Raw genomic sequence first — 21,353 nt, forward strand, 5'->3', positions numbered from 1 at the left:
TCTATGGGAAGAAACTTATCCAAAGATATATTGTATGTTGTAACAATTATTACATTGAAACAGACACATTGTCAACTATCTCTCTTTGTCAAAATATTACAGTATTGGTTCCTTAAAAAAAAACTATGGGGAATCATCTGAGGCTAAAAGCAAGAGAAATTTTAAATCAACATGATATATAATCACATATCTTTGGTTTACTATTTAAGACTTAGTACCAGCTTAGAAATTTATCTTTTATCACCCCAGTCCTTGCTTCCTGATTGACTGTCCTACTGTCTTAGGTACAGATTTCAGCACTTAGTGAGAGTCTCTAGGTGCTAACTTCTCTATTATCTGTTCATTTAAAATTTTCTTTATTTCACTCTCTTCTTAAATTATACCTTCCTAGATACACAATTTCATTCTCCAGTTATTACATTTCCTTAGTCTTATGAAGTCATTATCCAACGGTGTTCTGGAATCTATTATTACTTTGAAGAAGTCTGTTTTTGGCCAATTTTTCATTAATTTGTAGCTTATCATCTTTTCTCTCTGTCATTAAATTCTATTGCTTTCTTTGGTATTCTGTAGTTTCTTATGAATAAATTTCATAGGTATTATGCTAAATGATAAGACTCAGACACAAAAGACTCCATACTGCATGACTGTGTAAATGAAATTCTAGAGAAGACAAAACTGCAGTGAGGTTTGACATTTAATTATTGACCAGAATTCACTGGGGACACAGAGATGCCTAAGGCAAGGTTTATAAGCAATTTTAAGTCTCAGAGGTACACATAACATATATATCCTTTCTCTCTCATATAATTCCTGAAAAGATTGAGATTAAAAAATGGTGTGGCAGATGTGAGTTCAAAATATCATCTTTCTCAGTGATGAAAACTATTTTGGAGGACTTAGTTTGGTTAGAGAGTCACTGAACCATCTAACTAAACCCCAGAGTTTGGCACATGTTCCTCATCAGAACAGAAATACTTACCACGTGGAGGAGCATCAGGGAAGAAATGACTTCTTTAGAAAGTCTCACTATCAGGAAGCATGTGTGTGTGTGTGGGTGTGGGGATTTCATAATTAAACTTACTAAGTTTATTCATACAAAATTTCTCATCAATTTTCACGTCTACAGCTTATCCACAGCACATAGTGAATAAGGATGTGGATAAAAGGTGGGTTTTACAATACAAGAACATCAAAAGTAGGGTAGAAACATTTCGCTCCAGTAGTTTGATAAAGTTGATTCAGACATCTAAACACTTTTTTCAGTATAATAACATCTAACACTTATATAGTGCTATCAGTCTCATAGTCTCTCCTCAGTTCTTGACATATATTAACACGTTAAATTCTCATCAAACTGGACAAGATTTTTAGTGTGAAGTTCAGGGCGTGATGTTAATTAATACAAACTCCCTCTAAGAATTTATGTTAAAATCATAAACAAAAATAAATTGCAATAAAAATAAGTAGGATTGTTTTCCTAAAGTGTGTTTGACAGAATACAAGAGTCATGGGATGGTCTAAACGCATTCTGAAGCCAATATCATCTTAAAATTTCAACTGAATATTTGTTTATTAGGAGCTCTGAGAAGTCCTGCAATAAATATACAGGTAAAAATTATTGTTGCAAGTATTTTGTTGAGATGATAATGATTTATAACATTGTGTAATTTCAGCTGTACATTTTTTATCAATTTCTGTATAGACTTCATCATGTACACCACCAGTAGTCTAATTTTTATCTGTCACAATACATATGTGCCTCTTTATACCTTGGGTCCACTCCTGTGCCCCCTTCTTCTCTGGTAACCTCTAATTGTTCTCTTTGTCCATGTCTTTGTTTATCTTCCACCTGCAAGTGAGATCATGCAGTAATTGTCTTTCTCTGTCTGGCTTATTTCGCTTAACACCATACCCTCAAGGTCCATCCATGTTGTTGCAAATGGGATAATTTCCTCCTTTTTTACGGCTGAGTAGTATCCCATTGTATATATATGCCAAAGCTTCTTTATCTATTCATCCATAGAAGGGCACTTGGGTTGCTTCCATGTCTTGGTTATTGTGAATAATGTCGCAATGAACGTAGAGGTGTGTAAATCTCTTTGGATAAATACTCAGCAGTGGAATAACTGGATCATATGGTATTTCTATTTTTAACTTTTTGACAAATCTCCATATCATTTTCCATATTGTCTGCACCAGTTTGCATTCCCATCAGCAATGTATGAGGGTTCTCTTTTCTCCACATCCTCTCCAACATTTGTTATTCTTTGTCTTGGTAATTCTAGCCAATCTGACCAGTGTAAGGTGATATCACACTGGAGTTTTGATTTTCATTTCACTAATAATTAGTGATGTTTAACATCTTTTCACGTGTCTGTTGGCCATCTGTGTATCTTCTTTGGAAAAATGTCTGCTCATATCCTCTGCCCATTTTTGATGGGGTTGTTTGTTTTTCTATTGTTGAGTTGCATGAATTATTTAAATATTTTGGAAGTTAACCCCTTGTCATATGTATGATTTGCAAATATTTTCTCCCAACTGGTGGGTTGTCTTTTCACTTTGTTCCTGGTTTCCTTTGCCTTGCAGAAACTTTTTATTCTGATGTAATCCCACTTGTTTATTTGTTCTTTTGTTTCCCTTGACTGAGTAGACATGACATTTGAAAAGATGCTGTTAAAAATGATGTCAAAGAGTGTATTGCCTATATTTCCTTCTAGGAGTTCTATGGTTTCAGGACTATATTCAAGTCTTTAATCCATTTTGAGTTGATTTTTGGTGCATGAAAATGATCTACTTTCACTCTTTTGCATATAGCTGTTCAGTTTTCCCAACACCGTTTATTAAAGGGAATTTCCTTTCTCCACTGTATGTTCTTGGCTGCTTTGTCGCAGATTAACTGACCTTAAATGTGTGGTTTTATTTCTGGGCCTTCAATTGTGTTCCATTGATCTGTGTGTCTGTTTTTGTGCCAGTACCATGCTGTTTTTATTACTAAACCTTTGGAGTATATTTTCAAGTCAGGTATTGTGATGCCTCCAGCTTATTATTCTTTTTTTTTAATCAAGAATGCTTTGGCTATTCGAAGTCTTTCCTTGTTCCATACAAATTTTAGGATTCTTTTTATTTCCATGAAGAATGTCACTGGGATTCTGATTGGGATTACATGGAATCTGTAGATTGCTTTAGGTAATGGGGACTTTTTAACTATGTTTATTATCCCAATCCATGAGGATGGAGTATCTTTCCATTTCTTTATATCTTCTTTAATTTCTTTCAATAATGTCTTATATTTTTCAATGTATAGGTCTTTCACCTCTTTCGTTAAATTTATTCCTACAAATTTTATTCTTTTCTTGTTGTTGAGACTGTAAATAGGATCGTATTCTTGACTTTGCTTTATGCTAATTTGTTATTAGTGTATAGAAATTTAATTGATTTTTGTAAGTTTATTTTGTACGCAGCAACTTTCTATAGTTGTTGATTATTTCTCATGGATTCTTTTGGGTTTTCTACATATAAAATCATGTCATCTGCAAACAGTGAGAGTTTCATCTCACCTCTTCCTATTTAGATTCATTTATTTCTTTTTCTTGCCTAATAGCACTGGCTAAAACCTCCCATACTCTGTTGAATAGTAATGGTGAGAGTAAGCACCCTTGTCTTGGCTTTTAGTTTTTCACTATTAAGTATGATGTTGGCTGTGAGTTTGTCATATAGGCCTTTAGCATCTTGAGGTACTTTCCTTCTATACCCATTTTACTAGAGTTTTAATCATAAATAGATGTTGGATGTTGTCAAATGCTTTTCTGTATCTACTGAGATGTTCATTTGATTTTTATTCTTCATTTTGTTAATGTGGTGTATCACACTGAGTGATTTGCAGATGTTGAACCATCCCTGCATCCTTGGTATAAACTCACTTGATCATGGTGTATAATCCTTTTAATGCATTGCTGTATTCAGTTTGCCAATATTTTTTGAGGATTTTTGCATCTATGTTCCTCAGCAATATTGGCCTGTAATTTTCCTTCTTTGTGTTGTCTGTGTCTGATTTTTGTATCAGGGTAATTTTGGCCTCATAGAATAATTTAAGAAGCATTCCATCTTCTTCAGTTTTTTGAAATACTTTGACAAGAATAGGTATTAAATGTTCTTTAAGTGTTCACTTGCATTCTCCAGAGAAGCCATCCTGGTCCTGAAATTTTGTTTCTTGGGAAGTTTTGGATTACTGTTTTCATCTCATTAGTCATGATTGATCTATGCAGATTTTCTACTCCTTCTTGATTCATTTCTGGGAGGTTGTGTGAGTCTAAGAATTTATCCATTTCTTCTTGGTTACCCAATTTGTGGGCTTATAGCTTTCCATAGTAGTCTCTTATTATCCTTTTTATTTCTGTAGCATCCATTGTAATTTCTTCTCTTTCATTTATAATTTTATTTGTTTGAGTCTTTTCTTTGTTTTTCCTTGGTGAATCTGGCCAAGAGTTTGTCAATTTTATCTTCTCAAAGAACCGGATGTTAGCTTCATTGATCCTTTCTACTGTTTTTTTAATCTCTCTTTCATCTATTTCTACTCTAATTTTTATTATTTCCCTCCTTCTGCTGACTTTGGACGTTGTTCTTTTTTTCTAGTTCTTTTAGGGATAGTTTAAGATTACTTATTTATATTTGTTTGTTTGTTTGTTGAGGTGGACCTGAATTGGTTTGAATTTCCCTCTTAGAACTGCTTTTGCAACATCCCATAATAGTTGTATGTTGTATTTTCATTTTCATTTGTCTCCAGGTATTTTTTAATTTCTCCTTTGATTTATTCATTGATTCAATGGTTGGTCAGTAGTACACTGTTTAGTCTCCACATATTGGGATTCTCCCAGTTTTTTCCTTGTAACTGATTTCTAGTTTGATGCCATTGTGGTCAAAAAAGATGTTTGATATGATTTCAGTACATAAATAAATTTGTTGAGGCTTGCTTTGTTTCCCAACATATGTTCTATCTTTGAGAATGTTCCATGTGCACTTGAGAAGAATGTGTATTGTACTCTTTGGGGATGGAATGCTCTCTGTATATCTATTGAGTCCATCTAATCTCGTGTTTCATTTAAATCCACTGTTTCCTTGTTGACTTTCTGTCTGGATGATCTATCCATTGATGTAAGTGCAGTGTTAAGATCCCCTACTATTAGTGTGTTGCTGTTAATTTCTCCCTCTAGATCTGTTAATATTTGCATTATATACTTTGGTGCTCCTGTGCTGGTGCATATATATTCATAAGTGTTATGTCCTCTTGATGGAAAGTCCCTTTTACCATTATATACTGCCCTTATTTGTCTCTCATTGTTCTCTTTATCTTGAAGTCTGCTTTGTCTGATACAAGTATGTTAACGCCTGCTTTCTTTTGTTTACCACTTGCTTGGAGTATCATCTTCTATCCCTTCACTCTAAGCGTATGTTTGTCTTTAGAGCTGAGATGTGTTTCCTGGAGGCAGCATATTGTTGGGTCTTCTTTGTTAATCCTTGAAGCTATTCTGTGTCCTTTGATTAGAGAATTCAACCTATTTCCATTTTGAGAGATTATTGATATATGAAGCCTTAATACTGCCATTTTATCTCTTGTTTTCTGGTTGTTCTATATTTCCATTGTTTATCTTCCTTTGTATTTCTGACTGCCATTTCATTTTGTGGGCAAAATGTGGCCAAAATTGAAGACCTTCAAACTTGCACAAATTTACAAATCAGAGGATCATCATCCAACAGGATAAATAGCAAAGGGGAACCTCATACAGTGGCTAGTGATCAGGATAGCCCACAGCTGCTGTTTCAGTTAAGGAACCATATGTGAATAAATTCAATTATTTGTTGTTTTGTTTTGTGTGGCAAAACATAGCTACAGAAAAAAAAATAAGCACATTACTGGATTGTCAATAGTTAGCTTTTTTTTAATTGACTGGGAGTACATAAATACATTTGCATCCCTTCTCAATCCTTCTTCTACCAAGTTATGGTAATCACTATCACATATTTAAGGATCTCAAATACACAAAGAAAACAGAGAAAATAAGTGTTTATTTCCTTCAAGTAGTTATCAGTCAGATTAGATGAAAAGGGATTAACAACATAAAAAAGTGAAAAAAATGAGGGAGGTCTTTTTATAGCTGTTTACTATTTGCATACATTTAGAAAATCTATAGCACACAGTGAGAAACTCTTGTCAGTAAGTGAGAATTCTTGCAAGTATTTGCAAATACCGCTTTAATGGTATACTGGATTTAGTGCCTCTTTGGAAATTCTAATTCCAATATGATAATTATCACTGTGTAAGTGATACAATTTTACTCTTCAGAAATTTTAGAATTTTTGCTGTGACGTTGATAGAAATTTGATTGTAATTAGTTATCTCTGCAATATTATAATTTTTAAGAAAACATATTATTTTCGAGGTACTATAAAATCTGAAGTTTTATGCTTCTTATTTTTTGAGATTATTAGCCATTATTTTTTCAAATATTTCACCCCCTCACAGATTTCTTTCTTCTAAAATTTATTATATATGTTTTTTGACAATTTTACATTGATCTTCCAATATATCCAAATTTTTTCATTTTCTTATATTTCTTCATTAGTGATAATTTAATTATTGCTTTATGACCTGTTATGTACCAGTTTTTGTGGGAGAATCTGCTGGAAATAATCTTCTGTAATTTTATGTACAGAGTTTTTACATATTAGTTAGAGCAAGTCTACTGTCTTTTTCCAAATATTCTATATATCAATTTAATTCTATAGAAGTTTTATTAGTTCCCTATTGCTGCCATAAGAAATTACCACAAAATTACTGGTTAAAACAAATTTATTTATTTAAAAAAATTATATTAAATTTATCTTACAGTTTCATATTTAGAAATTCAAAACATATGTCACTGGGTTAAAATCAAGATGTCAGCAGGATAGCATTCTTTTCTAGAAACTTTAGAGGTGAATCCATTTTCTTTTGTTTTTCAGCTTCTAGAGGCTGCCCGCATTCCTTGCCTCATGGCCTCCTTCCATCTCCAAGGCTGGCAATAGCTGATGTCTTAGTTCCTTCAGGTTGCTACCACAGAATATGATAGATTGGGAGGCTGATGTACAACAGAACTATATTCCTCATTATTCTGGAGGCTGGGGACTCCAAGATCAAGGCACAAGCAAATTTAGTGTCTGGTGAGAAGTCACATCCTGTTTCATAGATGGCTGTCTTCTCACTGCGTCCTCACATGACGAAAGGGGTCAGGGAACTCTCTGGTGTCTCCTTTAAAAGGGTGTTAATTCCATTCATGGGGGCTCCACTTATATGACCTAATCACCTTTCAAAGGCCACATGTCCAAATACCATCACCTTGGGAATAAGAATTCAAGTACGAGTTTTGGAGGGACACAAGCATTGTCTATAGCAGCTGATCAATTGTTTCTCATATACTATCCCTCTAACGTTCTTTCCTGCTGCCTGTCATTTCCACTTTTAAGTACCATTATGATTATGTTGAACCCACCTAGATAATCTAGAATAATCTGTTTTAAGGTCAGATAATTATAAAATTTAATTCCCTCTGCAACCTAAATTTCCTTTTACCATGTAAAGTAATGTATTCACAGGTTCCTGAGGCTAGGATGTGGATATATTTGGGGGACTGTGATATTGTGATTTACAATAAGAAATAAATATTTGGTCTTCATCATCATTTCTGATACAGAACTCCCAAAACACTTGGAACTTTCTGAGCAATAAAGGTGTTTCTTGTTATATTAATGAGATGACTTTTGGACGACACCTAAGGATGGGGGTTTGTTGTCAGGAGAACCAGATATGAATAGAAGGCTGGAATTTTCAGTCTCATGCCCTGATTTCCTGGGAAGGGAGAGAGGCTGGAAGTCGAAACAATAACCAATGGCCAAAGACTTAATCAACCACACTTATGTAATGAAGCCTCCATAAAAGACCAAAAGGGCAGCATTTAGAACTATAAATAAAGGTAAAAAAAATAGCTATAATTCTTGATTGTATATTTAAATCTTGGCTTTACTACTTAAGAATCCCATAACTTTGGACATTTACTTAGCTTCTCAATTATATAGTTTCCTCACAGTATTGTAGTAAAGACTCTTAATTTCTTAACTTTGGTTTTAAAATTTTTTCTGTCATAGAATTTCCATTTGAATCTTTAAAAAAATATTCCAGTTTCTTTCTGAGTATTTCAATCTTATCTTTCACTTCCTCCAGTATGTTTAATCATACTTATTAAAAAGACATATGAAAACCATATTATTGAGTCCCCTATGTTTATTCTTGTTTTTTTTTTTTATTTGATTTTTTTAAGGTCACATCTGTTTGTCTTTTTCCCTGCTTAGTTATGCTAATGCCGAATATTTTTTACAAAATAAAGTAGAAATGATTTTAGGCCTAGGATAATGCTGTATAATGCTATTCCAGTGTAGAGGATTTATGTTTTTCTTCTAACAGGTAGCTATGTGCACTAATGATCTCAATCTTCTTAGTCAACTCACGATTTGAGATTTTTGAATCTATGTTAGTTCTTCTGAGAACATACCTATTTCTGATTCACATTTACACATAGGGAAGATACCTATGAGATCCCGTCCTATAGGGCAGGTAGCCTCTAGGACCTGCCCAGTTCTAATGTCCATTTTAGTTCCATAATCTCTTTATTTTATTTAGGACGTTACTAAGCTGGAAGACATCCACCCTCATTGTGTATCTAAGCTTGCTTGCCATCAGAGATGGAGTCAGGGTTTCCTTGATACCATCCCACTTAAGCCTCCCTTGGGCATTCTCCGTTCCTATGGAAATTCCCACTGTCTTATCCTGAGCAACATTCATCCCTTAGGCCCACAGGCCCCTACTTCTTAGTGCAATAGTAGTAACGATGGTTCCTTCAGGCTTCCAGGGCCCCAAAATAATCAGAAACAAAATTAGAAACTTCTTATCACAGTTATATAAACTGATAACCTTCTATACCTCTTAGGAAACACCACCTTCAACTAGAGCACTCGGTAAGCAAGAATGCAAAGCAGTGAAAATTAATTAAGTGATGGGGAAACAGAAGTGGCCTACAGACTTGAGTAAGTCTCTTGTGAGGGATGAGGGCAAAGCAGAGCTGGAGAAAAGAAATCTGTCAATTTGTAAATAGAAAGGAAGGAAGAAAATATGGGCCAAAGAAAACTGATTGGCTTTGGATAATTGGAGATAGAAGATTCTGGTGAGGTGAAAAATGAGCGAGTTTTGTAAGGAAAAAAAAAACGTAATGTGATAAAGTAATGTGAGATGAGATGTGGTTGGCTATTTAAGATCAGTGGATAGAGAATATTTGAACAGATGGTGAGAAAGAAGCTCGAACTGTTATATAACAGGAGGAAAGAATGTCTGTAGTTCAGTGTACAAGGGTGGCAACAACTTGTTTTGAGGTCAGAAATAGTAAAGCTATCAGAGAGTCATCTGGGGGTTTACGCCTGGGAACACAAAAGTCAGGAGGAAGGGGCATTGGAGCAAAATTATAAGTAATGGCAATGGGTTTCCTTTTATTCTGGGAGCAATATGAAGCAATTAACACATTTCAAGTACAGGAATAACTTTACTTGCCCATGTCTTTAATAATTCACTATCACCTATAAGGATATTGATTTGGGGGAAATGGCATAAGTAGAAAGAACGAGATGAGTCAAGAGGCTACTAAAATATTTTAAAAGAAAAATCATGACAGTGGTAAAGAGCTGAAGTTAATAAATTAAAATACTTCAGATGTAGAAACAAAAGCATATGTTGATGAATTGGATAAGGGCAAAAAGATTTGAATAATTGAGGACAATATCTAGTTTTGACCAACTGTATGGTAAGAGTTGCATTTATTAAGATGGAAATAGTAAGGCAGGTATCAAGAATTCATTTTTGTCCATGTGATGTTTGTTGTGCCTTTTATATATACAATCAAAGATATACAGTAGACTGTTGGAAATACTGCTCTGGAGATCAGTATAAGGGATTTTGGGATAATAGGCGGACCAGATACTACTGAATACGTGGTATATAGTTAATATATATGTTGTGGTAACTTCAGAATAATAACTTGGATGCTCAGATTCCTAGCTAACAGAAGTCTCAAAGATCGCATTCCTTTTCTAAGTGAGACTGCCCATTCTGTTCTGGAATCTTTTTTCCCTCAAAATTGGCACTGAATAAAAAAGAAAGTATACAGGTAAGATCATTATAATTATCAGACAGATTTCTGGTTAGAGAAAAAGATTAAGAAGCAATTCATATCTCTTGGCTATACTGAATCTTCACTGGATGAAAAGAAGATGAAAGTGATATAATTCACTTCCCATCCTGAGCCTACCTAGAACATTTTGTGAGATGACCACTCACGGTGTTTTCCTCTATGGAAATATACTCTATAGTCTCCCCTTAGTACCTTCCTCCCCACAATTATCCTTCAAAGAATCATTGTCGTTGTTGCCGTCATCATTCTCATCTTCATCATCATCATCATCACCATGATTGTTTTATGGTCACGATACATAAGGCTTTGCGCTAAGTATTTTATCCACAATATCTCCTTTAATTTTTAGCATAATCCTGTCAAATTGTTATTATCTTCAGTTTACAGAGGAGGCAAATTTGTGTACAGAGAGAAAAAAAGTCATTTATCTAAAATTAAAGAGAGAACAAGTGTTGGAACCAGAATATAACCTAGGTCAATATAACAGCAGAACCAGAAAAGTAGTCTGAACAAGGGAGATCGTGGACAGCTGACTCGTTAAAATCTGACTCAGAAGTCATTGAAATGACTAAAGATGCCTCAGACTGGTCTCCAGATCAGATACCTTCCAGTTTTCAATTAAACTTCGCATTTACTCCTCCTTGGCAGTGGGAGAGAGAGAGGTTATAGAATCAGAGAAATGGTCTGAACTAACTAATCAGTGAGTTGAAAAGAAGGCAGACTTATAAGAAGGCAGATTTATAAGTTTGGATTATGGATGAGAAATTGGAAAAGAATCAAGAAAAAGAAAGGATAATATTGGAAAATCTGGATATTGAAGATAATAATGAGCCAAATGTAGAAAGGAGGGTGGGGTGGATAAGCAAGAATTTGGGGAGCTAATAAGCCAGGCAGATTGAAGAAAATAGCAGGGCCATAAGTATCAGTTCACATAATATGTGGGTATAATTCAATTATAATACGAACAGTCAGAAAGACTGAATTTATCTCTGGAATTTACTTCTTTGATTTTTTGACTATGAGTCTTTCATTTCCTAGATAGTTGTCATTATTAACCATCCCAGACAAATATCTTCTTCATCCAGGGTTTATGTACATTGAACTAGAGGAGATTGAAGAGTATTTGATGTCCTTAAAGGCCAAAGTAGACTTTATAAGACAGGGTTACAAACTGATTTATTAATTTAAAAGCAAAGCAACTTAGGGGCCGGCCCCATGGCCAAGTGGTTATGTTCGCGCACTCTGCTTTGGCGGCCCAGGGTTTCGTCGATTCGAATCCTGGGCACAGACATGGCACTGCTCGTCAAGCCATGCTGAGGCGGCATCACACATGCCACAATTAGAAGGACCCACAACTAAAAATACACAACTATGTACCGGGGGGCTTTGGGGAGAAAAAGGAAAAATAAAGAAAATCTTAAAAAAAAAAAAAAAAAAAGCGCGAGGTAATTTATTCCATGGTTTGTAAATTCTCAAAACAGAGTTTTGGCGAGCGTGGATGCGTGCCAAGTGAAGAATAAGTAAGATTTTGAGAGGCAACTCATCTTCCTTCCTCCAGAGATATTTTTCTTGACCACGGAAGACGTACTGGATTCTAGTGGAGGGAAATATATTTTCTCATTTAGCCTGAGTAGAAAAGATTTGATTTCAAGGTCAGATGCCAATAGGATTTTTTCTGAGCGTTATAATTTTTTGTTATTTTGTTTTTTCTTGCTTTTGCTTTGAATCATGAATTTCTATTCTCTTTCCACAACTCCTTTCCGGCTATTGTTTTTTATGTTTTGTAGAACCAGTCTCTCTAATTTATCAGTACTGAAACATAATAGAAAGTTCTGAATCTTTAAAATCAGAGTTACCGTCAATTGCATTTTGCTTAAATTATATATTTTATTACAATAAGAGCATTATATATAACAACTACATATTTTAATATAATAATTTTTAAAATTTGCATATTATTCAAGCCTGCTTTAACCTGTAAGCTCTTGGGGATGCTGGTCCATTGATATTAGAACTGACTATCTGTGGATACCAGGCCTGCGGCATCAATTATACAGTTGGAGATGTTAGTGAGAACGGCAACCATGTAGACCAAAACTTGCCTGAATTCTGCAAATATACTTTGCATGGTGTTTTAGTACTATTGAAAAAGCTATTGGGCTCAGAAAAATAAAGGCATTTCATGTAAAGTACTGCAGAAATCATTAAAAAAAGAAAAGGGGTAAACTAAGGCCAGTAACCCTGGCCAAGAAAGCTTCAAGAGAAAATTATAAAATTAAAAATGTTTTCTAGAAGAGGTTGTGTATGTGCTGCTGTGGGTAGTGTCTTCAGAAGAAGATCGTGCATATTCAGAGAGGATATTTATGGATCTACAACTGAGAAGCAGAAGGGAAGGTCCTTGTGGTTTTAAAGTGGATAGTTTACTTAACTAATGAAACTTAGCAATGAAATGAAGAAAGATAAAACAAAAATGTGGGGATGAATTTAGGAGTGATTATAGATTAGGACTGAAGTCTTGTTCTAATTTCTTCCTGACACAGATGCTGATCTTATCACTGCCTTCCACCGTGGAGTGTGATCATGAAACTGGAATGTAGTTTGACAGGAAGTTCTATGGCAACCTAAAACTCCAGCAATTCCCTGTCTTCCACATTCTATCTCACAGGTATCCCTGGATATGAGGAATTTCACCACTGGATTTCCATCCCATTCTGTCTCCTCTACCTGGTTGGAATAATGGGTAACTGCACCATCCTGCATATCGTGTGGACAGACCCCAGGCTCCATGAGCCCATGTACTACTTCCTGGCCAAGGTTTCTCTCGCTGACATGGGCATGTCCATGTCCACAATGATATCACTCTTCAGTGTGTTGTGGTCCATTTCCAGGGAGATCCAGCTCAACATCTGTGTGGTCGAAATGTTTTTCATTCACACTTTCTCCTTCACTGAGTCATCTGTGATCCTGGCCATGGCCCTTGATGGCTATGTGGCCATCTGCCACCCCCTGCAGTATGTGACCATTCTCACCCCAAGACTTACCACTAAAATTGGAATTGCAGCCCTGCTTAGGAATGCCTTTGCTGTGATTTCCCTTCTGGCCTGCCTACCTTTCTTTCCCTTCAGCCACTCCTACATCTTTTCTCATTCCTATTGTCTGCGCCAGGACATGATCCGCCTTGCCTGTGCTGACAGTAAGTTTAATGTTATATATGAATTAGTTGCGATCATAGTGTTGTGGGGGCATGGACTCTCTGGGTACTTTTCTATCATGTTTTCATCCCTTATTCAATATTAAGAATTTCATCCCGTGCAGGGAGGTTTAAGGCCCTCAACACATGTGCATCTCACATCTGTGCTGTCCTCATTCTGTATGTACCTGTGTTGGGGCTATTGTCCATCATTTGTCAAACACTCATCTCCCCTCATCCACTTCTTCATGGCTCATATCTACTTATTAGTTCCACCTGTGCTCAATCCCATACTCTACAGTATGAACACGAAGCACATCTGCCCAGGAGTTCTGCACCTGCTTCCTCCTCCAAAAATCAGATCTACTGTGATGTAGACATGTCCTCAAGACAATGATGGCATCAGTCTTAATGATGGAAATACACAATGATTTGTCTATTATTGGTATGTTGGCACCAGAGTTACTTACAAAAGCAGAAAAGAGCAGAAAAAGAGCTAACAGAGCAACACAAAAATGTCCTAAAGGAGAGAGTTGGTGTCCACTGGGAGTATACAGCCTGCCTTAACATCTACACAAACACTCAGTCTGTAACAGTGCCCTGAACTTACAGATGTTGTGCCTGAGCCAGCATCTTAACTGCTGCTGGCTGCATAGTTTGAGAAACCTAATGCAAATTAAAAGTTGCCTGGCCTTTTGCTAAAAATTCAGGGAAAAAAGAGCTTTTATTTTTCTTCTATGGTCTCTCTCTTTAACAATTATGATATTTTTAATTTTCCCATTTATCTTGCTCTCTTTTAGGCATGGGGATACCTGTGGGGTAAATGCAAACACGCACAGGGAGATGGGTCCCTCTCTTGTAAACTGGAGGATTGGTTATGGGTGTGCATAGGATAAGGGTCAGGAGCATGCCAAGGACAAAGGGCAGCAGCAGCAATATCTGGTCAGGGGTAAGGCAGCAGGCAGCCAAGAAATCATTCTGGGGGGATGCGGAGGGTACAGCTCATATAAATATATATGAATCAGGCTCCAAGCCCCAACCACTGCCCCATTTTCATGTAAGATTTCTATTACAGCACATAAATTCAAAGATAAAATTGTTTAAAAAATTCAAGATGGCATTAAACTCCAAGCACCACAGAGCATTAAACCCCAAGTGTTGGTCCCCTTTTTGAAAGTAGAGTCCTGAGTTCAGCACTGGTAACACACCCACAAAGAGCCTGGTGGAATTAAATAAGCCTCTACAAGTCCAACTTTTGAAATATATTGGTTAGTTAGTATATGCGAAGAAGAAAGAAGTAAAAAAGGCTGTGTAAGACCATACCTGCACCAATAAAGTTTTTATTTTTCATAGAATAAGTAGATTTCCTTGAAACATCTAAGACACAATGTTAGCATCTGCTTAGTTGTTGGTAAGTGTACAGGGTTCCATTACAAAACTTTATGTTAATTTTTCCTATTGGACATAACTCAAAATTTAATCATGACGTTAAACATCAATAAAAAGAATTGAAAGAGTAAATGATTACATTTGAGATTAGCTGTGAATTTGAAATGATTTGATGGAGTAAAACAGAAGGAGCAACTGAAAGAAAAAGGAAAACAAAATTAAGAGGTTAAATGATCTGTCCATGTCACTTTACTTCGTAAATTCATAAAGCAGGTACAACAGAAGCATTCTAACTTGAGAGCTCTTGTTCTCGAGCAGAATATTGTACTATGCCCCTAAATGGTGATCTGGGATGGTGAGTGAGAGAATGAACTCCATCAATCACTGTGCATTCTGAGATGGAAAAAGTTCACTAAAGTTTAACAGTCTCACAATGTAATCAAGAAACCCCACTTTTTCCTGCCTTCATTTCTTTGGAAGTCATGGCTGTCTATTCATGACTCAGGGTCAGATCCTTAGAGACCTTGTATCCTTTACCACAACGGGCTCTAGGGGATTTTCTTTGAAAGCTCCTCCCTGGCAAAGAGCAATGCCTTCACAAAGACCGAGCAGATTGAGACAAAACAGATGGGATTCCATCCTGGTACTCAGTCTGGTGAGTCTTCCCTTTCTTCTAGCTCACAATGTATCCATAGGACACAGTGATGGATGAAGGGAAAGAGGAGGAAGAGAGGAGACATGGGGTAAGTTTGGGAGAAAGAAGACTAATAATGAAACTTAGGGAAAAAATAATATCATGTTTAGGAAAGGTTGTATAATCCTAGTAAAAGCAATTGGATTTCAGCCTAAATTCATTCAATGTACATTTTTAAAAAATTAGTCTGCCTAATGTCTAAAGAACGATGGATAGCTAGTATCTTTGGAACATGGCTCAAAGTATTTTAGAATTGTCTGTTCTAAAATTAAAGTTTTAAATAGTAAGGATTTATTTATGCTTATTATTTCTATACTCTACACGAGGAAACTGAGGCATAGGGATGCTAAAGTTCTTGTGCAGCTAATCAGTAATACTTTTTAATTTGCTCTCCTCGAACTCTAGAGTGAATAAATCATGAAGCTAGGTTTCAGCACAATTAGTCTGACTGCAGAGCTCATGCTCTCTAGCACTAGAAAGCCCTGTGCTATCATCAACCCAAGAAGTGAAGATGATTTGAACCATCCCCATTACGATGAACTCAAGTGTGCTGATTTTAATCATATTTTTAGAAATAGAATCAATTGTCTTTAAAAAAAAAAATAGGTGGAAATGGGAAAAGGGTCATGCTCATATTTTTGAATTGACCAAATCATGGAGTGATAATGACATTTACTGAGACAGACAACAGTAAAAGTAAGATCAAGTTAGAGGTAGAGTTTGGTAGAAGCAGGGTTGAGGATTCAATTGAAAAAATATTTTATTTGCAATATTTTTGCAAGAGAAAAAGTGGAAGGAATTACCCATGAGGTATCTGGTTATGTGAATCTGAACTTGCTATAATTCTGAGGGCTGGTAATATATACTTAGGATTCTTCATTATAAAGATTGCTATTAAAGCAATGGATGTGGATGAGATTATTCATAGACATTAAATTCAATGAGAAATAACAGGAGCTGAAGCTGAAGGTTAAGAATCGCCAATATTTAATGAACGGTCAGAAGAACAAATGTCTTTAAAGAAGAATAAGAAGATGAAACCAGAGATGTAGAAAGAACATCAGAGATGTTCAATATCACAGCATTTGTCTTTCTAGAACTTACAAAAATGTACTTATAGAATGTGTTTTACAGTTACAGATGTCAGAACACAAGGCAATGATGACATTTAAAGGAAAGCATCTGATCTTATTACAGTTCTAAGTATTTATAAATCAGAATGTCTTATAATTTTGAGAAGTTCTACTCTGTATTAATTTTAATAGTAGATTGCAACATTAAATTCAAGTATTGATGTAGAGCTTATTTTACTATTGGTGGGATAGTTCTGTGAATTTATTTTTAGAAATTTTTTCCTTTGAATATCCTTGTTTATGAATACTGCATCAGATTATATATAACATTTTATTATGCATAATTGCAACAGTCTCAATTTTAAAATTTTTCAGAACAGTTTCTCACACATAGAACACGTTCAATATTATTTATTTAACGAATGAAAAATGCATACGTGCATGAAATTATTAACAAGAAAGTTAGAGAACAAATTATATCTGGTCTATATCTTTATAGTCATTAATAATTTTAACATTAATTTCTTACTTGATGCAATAGACTATGCTAAGTGATGCTGGAGATACAAAAATAAATGATATATATCCTTTCTATTACTAAAAGATTCATATTCTGTGAATATCTGATAGAATTTTTACATTCACAAATAAAGTGCACATCATAAGCATGCAGCTTGATTAATTATTTACTAACTTATTATACTGGTGTAGCCAGTATATAAATGAATAAACAGACATTATCGGTTCCCTGAAAGTCCCACTCAGGCCTACTTCCAATATTCCACAAGGTAACAATTATCCTGACTTCTTAGACTATAGGTTAGTTTTTACTGTTTTCAACTTTTATATAAATGGTTAACTTCTTTCTCTTATCATTATTTTGTAATATTCTTCCATGTTATGGCATGCAGTTGCAGACTGTTCATATGTACAGCATTTTACTATGTAAATATACTGAACTATATTTATTTGTTATACTGTTGATGGACATTTGGTAAGTGGTTGACATTTTAAATTAAATATAAACATGCAAACATGAGTGATACTTGTGACAAAGCTGTAATATAGATTGACATTAGAACTTTTGGGGACACAGAGGAAGAAGGGATCAAGTCTGTATGAGGCCATTCACCAGTGCCCTACATATATATCTGAATTAGACCTTGTAGGATGCTTTTAAAATTTTGTTTGATGCAACTTTCCGTTATTGTTGACATGTTTTTGTTTACTAGAAGCTTGGACGTAAAACTGATATTTTTACCAATTTAAATGCGATAGAATCAAGGAGAAAATATCAAGGTGGTTCTATGGTAACATCAAATGGATAGAATACCTGTGGAAGGAGTAAAACTTCAAGAGGATTTAAATATGAGATTGCAGGTATCCTTGATTTGGAGGATAACCAAGATTATTAACAACTTTTCTTTTAATACATCATCTCACTGTAACTATGTCACATTTAAACTTTTGTAATTCCTGAAGGCCTTGTCAACAGGTTCAAGAATATTCCTTTCCACTTTCGTATAGCCATAGAAGTTATATGCTGCCCCTGGGGTTTTATGAAATTTATTCTTTAACAATCACCTAACAAAACTGTTTAATGTTCACTGGAGCATAAAGATTTATATAGCTGAGAAATGAGAAATATACTTATATTTATATATTCCTTTTTACACATTCCCCATATTTCCACTCTAATATTTTGTGTTCCTTGTCCTTATGTTCCACTTCATTTGTTCATACCACTTTCTGACTACTTACATAATATTTACGCTCTGCACTATTGTAGGATATAATTGTATGATCTAATTTCCAGTTATTTTATTTGCAAACACAAATATGGTATCATTTTTTTCCTGTTACAAAAGCTAGAGAAGAAGCTTTTTTTGTACCCTTTAGCAATCAAATGTACAACTAGTACTTAAATTTCCCATTGACTGAGAAACTATTGCATGTATGTATCCTGGAAAAAGGAAAATTTGATTTTCTTTTGCTGATTTACACCCATGAGATTCACGGAAAGTCTTGCCTCCATGAGTGATTCCTACTTTTACTCCTCATGTTATTCATTGTCATACCTTTTAAAAGTATTGACAGTTCCATTGCAATGACATAATCTTATGGAAATAGCCTCTATTTCTATTGGAAACTACCACAGTGTTTCTGGATAACAGTGTCTCTTGTTCCTACCTAGTTTTGTGTCTCTTCATGTTTACCATCCATACGCAACTGCTCCTTCCAGAAGCTGCTAATCACAGGCACTCTTCTTGGTTTTTTCCATCACTTTATATCAATGCCTAGATAATACCCTGTGTTCTTTGCTGAAAATGAGGTCATAATTTGCATTACTGTTCTGGAATCTTCAAATGATCAGAAGAGAGACTTTTTACCACTAAATGATTATACATTAGAAGAAAATAAATGCTTCAGGAATACTTCCATATCAAATGTTATAAGCAAACTACCTGAAAACAAATAATAAGGATTTAGGTAACTTTGGAAATGATTGAATTACTATGCACTTAATTTAACAATTCTCCTAATTTTTTTGACTCTTTAGTTTTTGATTGACATTTTCACGTGTCTTAAACTCCTAAAGTCACAAGTGACTCAGCTATAAATGAGAAATGTTAACATATTTTATTCAAATGGATGTTGTAAGTTTTGTAAAATATCGTGTATTTGTATAACGTGCCTGGAAAATTGTGTGTGTGTATGTGGTACCTGTATATGTAACATTTGTAAGGCATACATTATCTTTTCCTTTATTTCCATCTTCTTTCAATTTCCATTAACTACTTTACTCCCTAGCTTAATTTCCCAGATCTTCCATTACAAGCATTTTAAATTTATGACAAGGCTCTTAAAGTCTTTGATCTTTTGATCACTTATATGTAAAATATGAAATATTAAAGTTCTCCTTGAAAATTTTTTTTTAAATTAGAGTTGTTTTTGCACAGAGTCTGATAAAAAGCCTTACAAATCACAGCAGTTGGTAGTTGATGTTGCTGTTTTCTTTATTATTCCTTTTCTTATTTTGTAATAATAATGATGAAATATTAACAGATGAATCAGTTTTAATTCTTGAAAGTAATTTTTAGTATTTCAGCATAAATTTTGATGAATTTGTGTAGTGAATAGTTATTATCCATCCAATGTGTTAATCCCTGTATGTTGTAATTCAATCAACTGGAATTAATGGACATCACTATATTTAGAGGCTAGCAGAATTTGAAATTCGTCAACATGGGAGGGGGGTTCTGTTGGTGATGATTCTGATAATGAGAGAAAGTAGCTAATTAAGTGTTTTTATATTATCTTTATCTGAAAAGGTACAGAAAACTATCTGGTGACCTGTATATGGGGTGAGCATACGTTTCTGAAGACCTATGAATTAACAAATAGGATGTTCCTCCCCAATTATACCCAGTTGCACCTCTCCTCCTTCTTGTTGCTGGGAATCCCGGGAATGGAAACATACCACATCTGGATTGGCTTTCCCTTTTGTGCTGTGTATCTGATTGCAATCATAGGGAATTTCATTATTCTATTTGTGATCCAGGCTGAGAGCAGTCTACACCAGCCTATGTTCTATTTTCTGTCCATGTTGGCCACCATCGACTTGGGTCTCTCTACAGCTACCATTCCTAAGATGCTTGGGATCTTCTGGTTCAATCTCAGAGAGATCATCTTTGGAGCCTGCCTCACCCAGATGTTTTTCATTCATAACTTCACACTTATGGAATCAGCAGTCCTCTTGGCAATGGCTTATGACCGTTATGTGGCCATCTGCAACCCACTCCGATATAGCACCATCCTCACCAACCAGGTTGTTCGTATGATTGGTCTTGGTGTGTTAGTGAGGGCATTTATTTTTGTAATTCCATTTGTATTTCTCATTTTGCGATTGCCCTTCTGTGGGAATCATGTCATTCCCCATACCTACTGTGAGCACATGGGTCTTGCTCGCCTATCTTGTGCCAGCATCAAGATCAATATTATTTATGGCTTATGTGCAATTTGTAATCTAGTGTTTGACATCACAGCCATTGCCCTTTCTTATGGTCAGATACTCCACTCTGTTTTCCGTCTTCCCTCCCGTGAAGCCCGGCTGAAGTCCCTCAGCACCTGTGGTTCTCACGTGTTTGTAATTCTTGCTTTCTATACGCCAGCGCTCTTTTCCTTTATGACACATCGCTTTGGCCGAGATGTCCCCCGTTATATTCACATACTTCTGGCCAATCTTTATGTTGTAGTGCCACCAATGCTCAATCCTGTCATATATGGAGTCAGAACTAAGCAGATCTATGACCATGTGAAGAAAATAATATTAAAGAAACAAGGAAAGGAAAAAGAGTGAGACCTAATACATATGAGGTTCAGTATGCTATTTTATGAACCTTAAGTCAGAGAAATGCTTTCTCATAAAATTTATGTTAAAATAAGTATCTATATTGGCTCTCTTCTTTAGTGTTTAAATGCACTTAATTTCCATATGTTTTTCAGATCATGATTCCCAATGTCCATTGTTGTATTCTCTTTGTCCATTATAATTTCATTTAGCAGGTTATATCATTTTTCTCGATTCTTTTTAGTATCTGCCTTGTATTTATTGCATGAAAAGTTTTAAATCCATTCATTGTTGCTAGATTAATTGATGTTTCATGACCTTGTTTCTTTTCCTAATATAATTGTAATCATTTCTGAATGTGCATTTGTCTATTTATAACTGCAGG

The 21,353-nt window shown here is 35.1% G+C and overlaps 1 protein-coding gene and 1 pseudogene across 1 annotated transcript; both read left to right on the top strand.

Moving 5' to 3' along the window:
* Positions 1–12,884: 12,884 nt before the first annotated feature.
* Positions 12,885–13,838, top strand: LOC124251891 (olfactory receptor 51L1-like; annotated as a pseudogene).
* Positions 13,839–20,017: 6,179 nt separating this feature from the next.
* Positions 20,018–20,977, top strand: LOC124225245 (olfactory receptor 52E2-like). Its single transcript, XM_046637790.1, has one exon. The coding sequence runs from the start codon at positions 20,024–20,026 to the stop codon at positions 20,975–20,977; it is 954 nt and encodes a 317-aa protein (XP_046493746.1). The 5' UTR covers positions 20,018–20,023.
* Positions 20,978–21,353: the final 376 nt, after the last annotated feature.

This window comes from Equus quagga, chromosome 14, assembly GCF_021613505.1.
Source record: "Equus quagga isolate Etosha38 chromosome 14, UCLA_HA_Equagga_1.0, whole genome shotgun sequence".
Lineage (NCBI taxonomy): Eukaryota > Metazoa > Chordata > Mammalia > Perissodactyla > Equidae > Equus > Equus quagga.